The 2,556-nt window shown below is 34.3% G+C and overlaps 1 protein-coding gene across 1 annotated transcript in view; it reads left to right on the top strand.

The window, feature by feature from the left end:
- The first annotated feature begins 657 nt into the window (after positions 1 to 657).
- Positions 658 to 2,556, top strand: part of LOC108763454 (uncharacterized) — a 6,080-nt gene continuing 4,181 nt past the window's right edge. Inside the window, exons 1-2 of the mRNA XM_018511096.1 lie at positions 658 to 891; positions 1,103 to 1,690. Coding sequence (XP_018366598.1) covers positions 658 to 891; positions 1,103 to 1,690 — 822 coding nt within the window. The remainder of the gene's footprint in view (positions 892 to 1,102; positions 1,691 to 2,556) is intronic.

The raw sequence follows: 2,556 nt of genomic DNA, 5'->3' as shown, positions 1-2,556 counted from the left end.
TAGATACTCATTGGTCCAGCGGTCTTATGTTATGCTTATGCTCTGTTATGCATTTCATGTGCGATAGCCTTAACAGTAACCATAAGCCGTACCGTAAGTATTAGCCAATCAGAATTAAGAGTTCAAAAGAATTCTCGACTGTGATTGGCTAATTCTTATGGTACGTCTTATGGTTACTGTTACCGAAGGTGTGTGCGGCAGCCCTTAAGCCCGGATCCTCATACGAGCAACAGCGCTTTGACACCGAACGCTGATTGGTGAAAAACGGGTGATGGGGGTAAATTTTACCCCCACAACCGGCTTTTCACCAATCAGAGCTCTGTGTCGAAGCGCTGTTGCCCGTATGAGGATCCGGGCTGACACTTCCATTCATTTCTTGAGTTTGGCGTGACCATTTAATGTCACCGAACCACCAGATGGCGATAACAACTTAATATTACGACTCATGCGCATTCTGGATATTTACTTCGATTATGTTATGTCGATAGTGTCGGATGTCGCCTGATGTCGGTTTTGTTATTCCGTTTATTCGCGATCTTCGATCTCCGAAAGTTCGAAATCCTGTGGGTTTGCGAATCTAGTCGTTACCGTTGTTACAAGTGTTAAACATATTGTGGTCGTTACCGTTGTTTCACGTGTTAAACAGTAAATCCAATTATGACGGGCTGCATTGTATTAGGTTGTACATCCGGTTACAGATCAAATAAAGAAAAATTACATTTCTTTTCTGTTCCAAGAGATAAAAAACTTCGAGATATGTGGCAAGCAGCTTTAAGGAGACGTAATATTATTATAAAATCTTCGCAGGCTGTATGTGAAAAACATTTTTTACATACAGACATTTTGTGGAAACGTGAAATCTGCGATGAAAAAGGAAACGTCCTTGGTGTGGTAAGTTAGAATTTATGTATAGAATAATGAGATGAATTAGTTAGTATCGTTGGTATAAAGAACACATAGTTTCTTATTTTTAAAAAATGTCCAATTTGCTTACATACATTTTTTAAGATAACTATATGTTTTCTCTGCAATAATCTATACTTTTTGCTCACCCTGTATATTAATTATATTAATCTATAAATTATAAATTATAAACTTTTAGTCTGCACCATTTAAAGTTCCACGACTGCGCAAAGGAACGGTACCATCTCAATTTCCTTGGACTAAAATACAAATTGAAAGTTCTGAAAAGATAAAATATGAAGAAAATTCATTCGAAAAAGAAAATAAAGACAATGCAGCTCATGCATCAATATCATTTGATAACATTTCATTCGAAAAAGAAAATAAAGACAATGTAGCTCATGCATCAATATCATTTGATGATATTTCATTCAAAAAAGAAAATAAAGACAATGCAGTTCATGCATCAATATCATTTGATGACATTTCATTTGAAAAAGAAAATAAAGACAATGCAGCTCATGCATCAATATCATTTGATGATATAATAAATATACTAAACAAAAAACAATTACGTATGCCAAGAAACTGGACATATGCTCAGTGTTATAATGACATGAGATTGTTGGCCTTTTTTTTACCTAAGTGTGATAAACTTGAAAATTATAAAGATGAATATACATTTAATTGTCTCAAAGAAGTTTTTCTTCAAGAAGATATGACGATACGAATAAATATCTTAAAGCAACCTGTTTTAAATATACTATTAGATAGATCAGATATATCAGTAACACCAATAACTAATACTGTTGAAAACATAGAAGAATTGCAAGAATTATTATTTTTTGTCGATAATTTAAAAATATGTCCTGGTATAAATATTTCTATGAATGAAATTGAAAAACTTGGATACACAAAAGCTTATAAAGACATTTATGGTACATTGAGACACAGAAAGTGTTTATTCTTGGTATCACTTATTTTATCAAAATGCAAGTTTTGTTCCAGTGTTCGAAATTCTTTAAATCAAAAACGACGTCGCTTAAAACTAATAAAATGTGCTAAAAAGTAAATTAACTCTGCCAACCGTAATAAATCAAAATAATATTGCTGCGACAAAAATTGTATCAAACAGAAAGAGCTAAAAAAAGAACTAAATATGTACACAACAAATTAAATACAGAATTAATGAATATTATTTTCGGGGCGTAGCCGCCCCGAACCCAAGCATTACTGTCTATAGATCCCACTGTCTACATGGGTTACAAATATTCCAAGCGGACACTGTCTAAGCACTACTACATACGTTTAATTTATTACACATAGTCGGTATAATGACAGATTTCCTAACCTCCATAGTCGTCTACTTTAACGCTAAATATCTCGGTTCGCGAGGCAGAGCGACACTTTTTTCTGCCAGATTCTTTCGTTTCATGCAAAAACGCGTCGAATGAGCCTAATTTTATCGAAATCGGAGGTGAGGGAGGTATTCTAAATAATTACCGTATTGACGAACGCAGTTAAAATGAGAGTTAAATTAGATACTCAAGTAAGGATATATGGTATGCATAGGGGCAAAACCTTTGACTATATACCTCTGGACTGCTAACGGCAGCCATTACTGGAATCCAAGATCTCAGAGCCATTAGGTCC

Source organism: Trachymyrmex cornetzi, unplaced genomic scaffold (genome assembly GCF_001594075.2).
Source record: "Trachymyrmex cornetzi isolate Tcor2-1 unplaced genomic scaffold, Tcor1.1 scaffold361, whole genome shotgun sequence".
In the NCBI taxonomy this organism is placed as follows: domain Eukaryota; kingdom Metazoa; phylum Arthropoda; class Insecta; order Hymenoptera; family Formicidae; genus Trachymyrmex; species Trachymyrmex cornetzi.
This window is presented reverse-complemented; position numbering and strand designations above follow the sequence as displayed.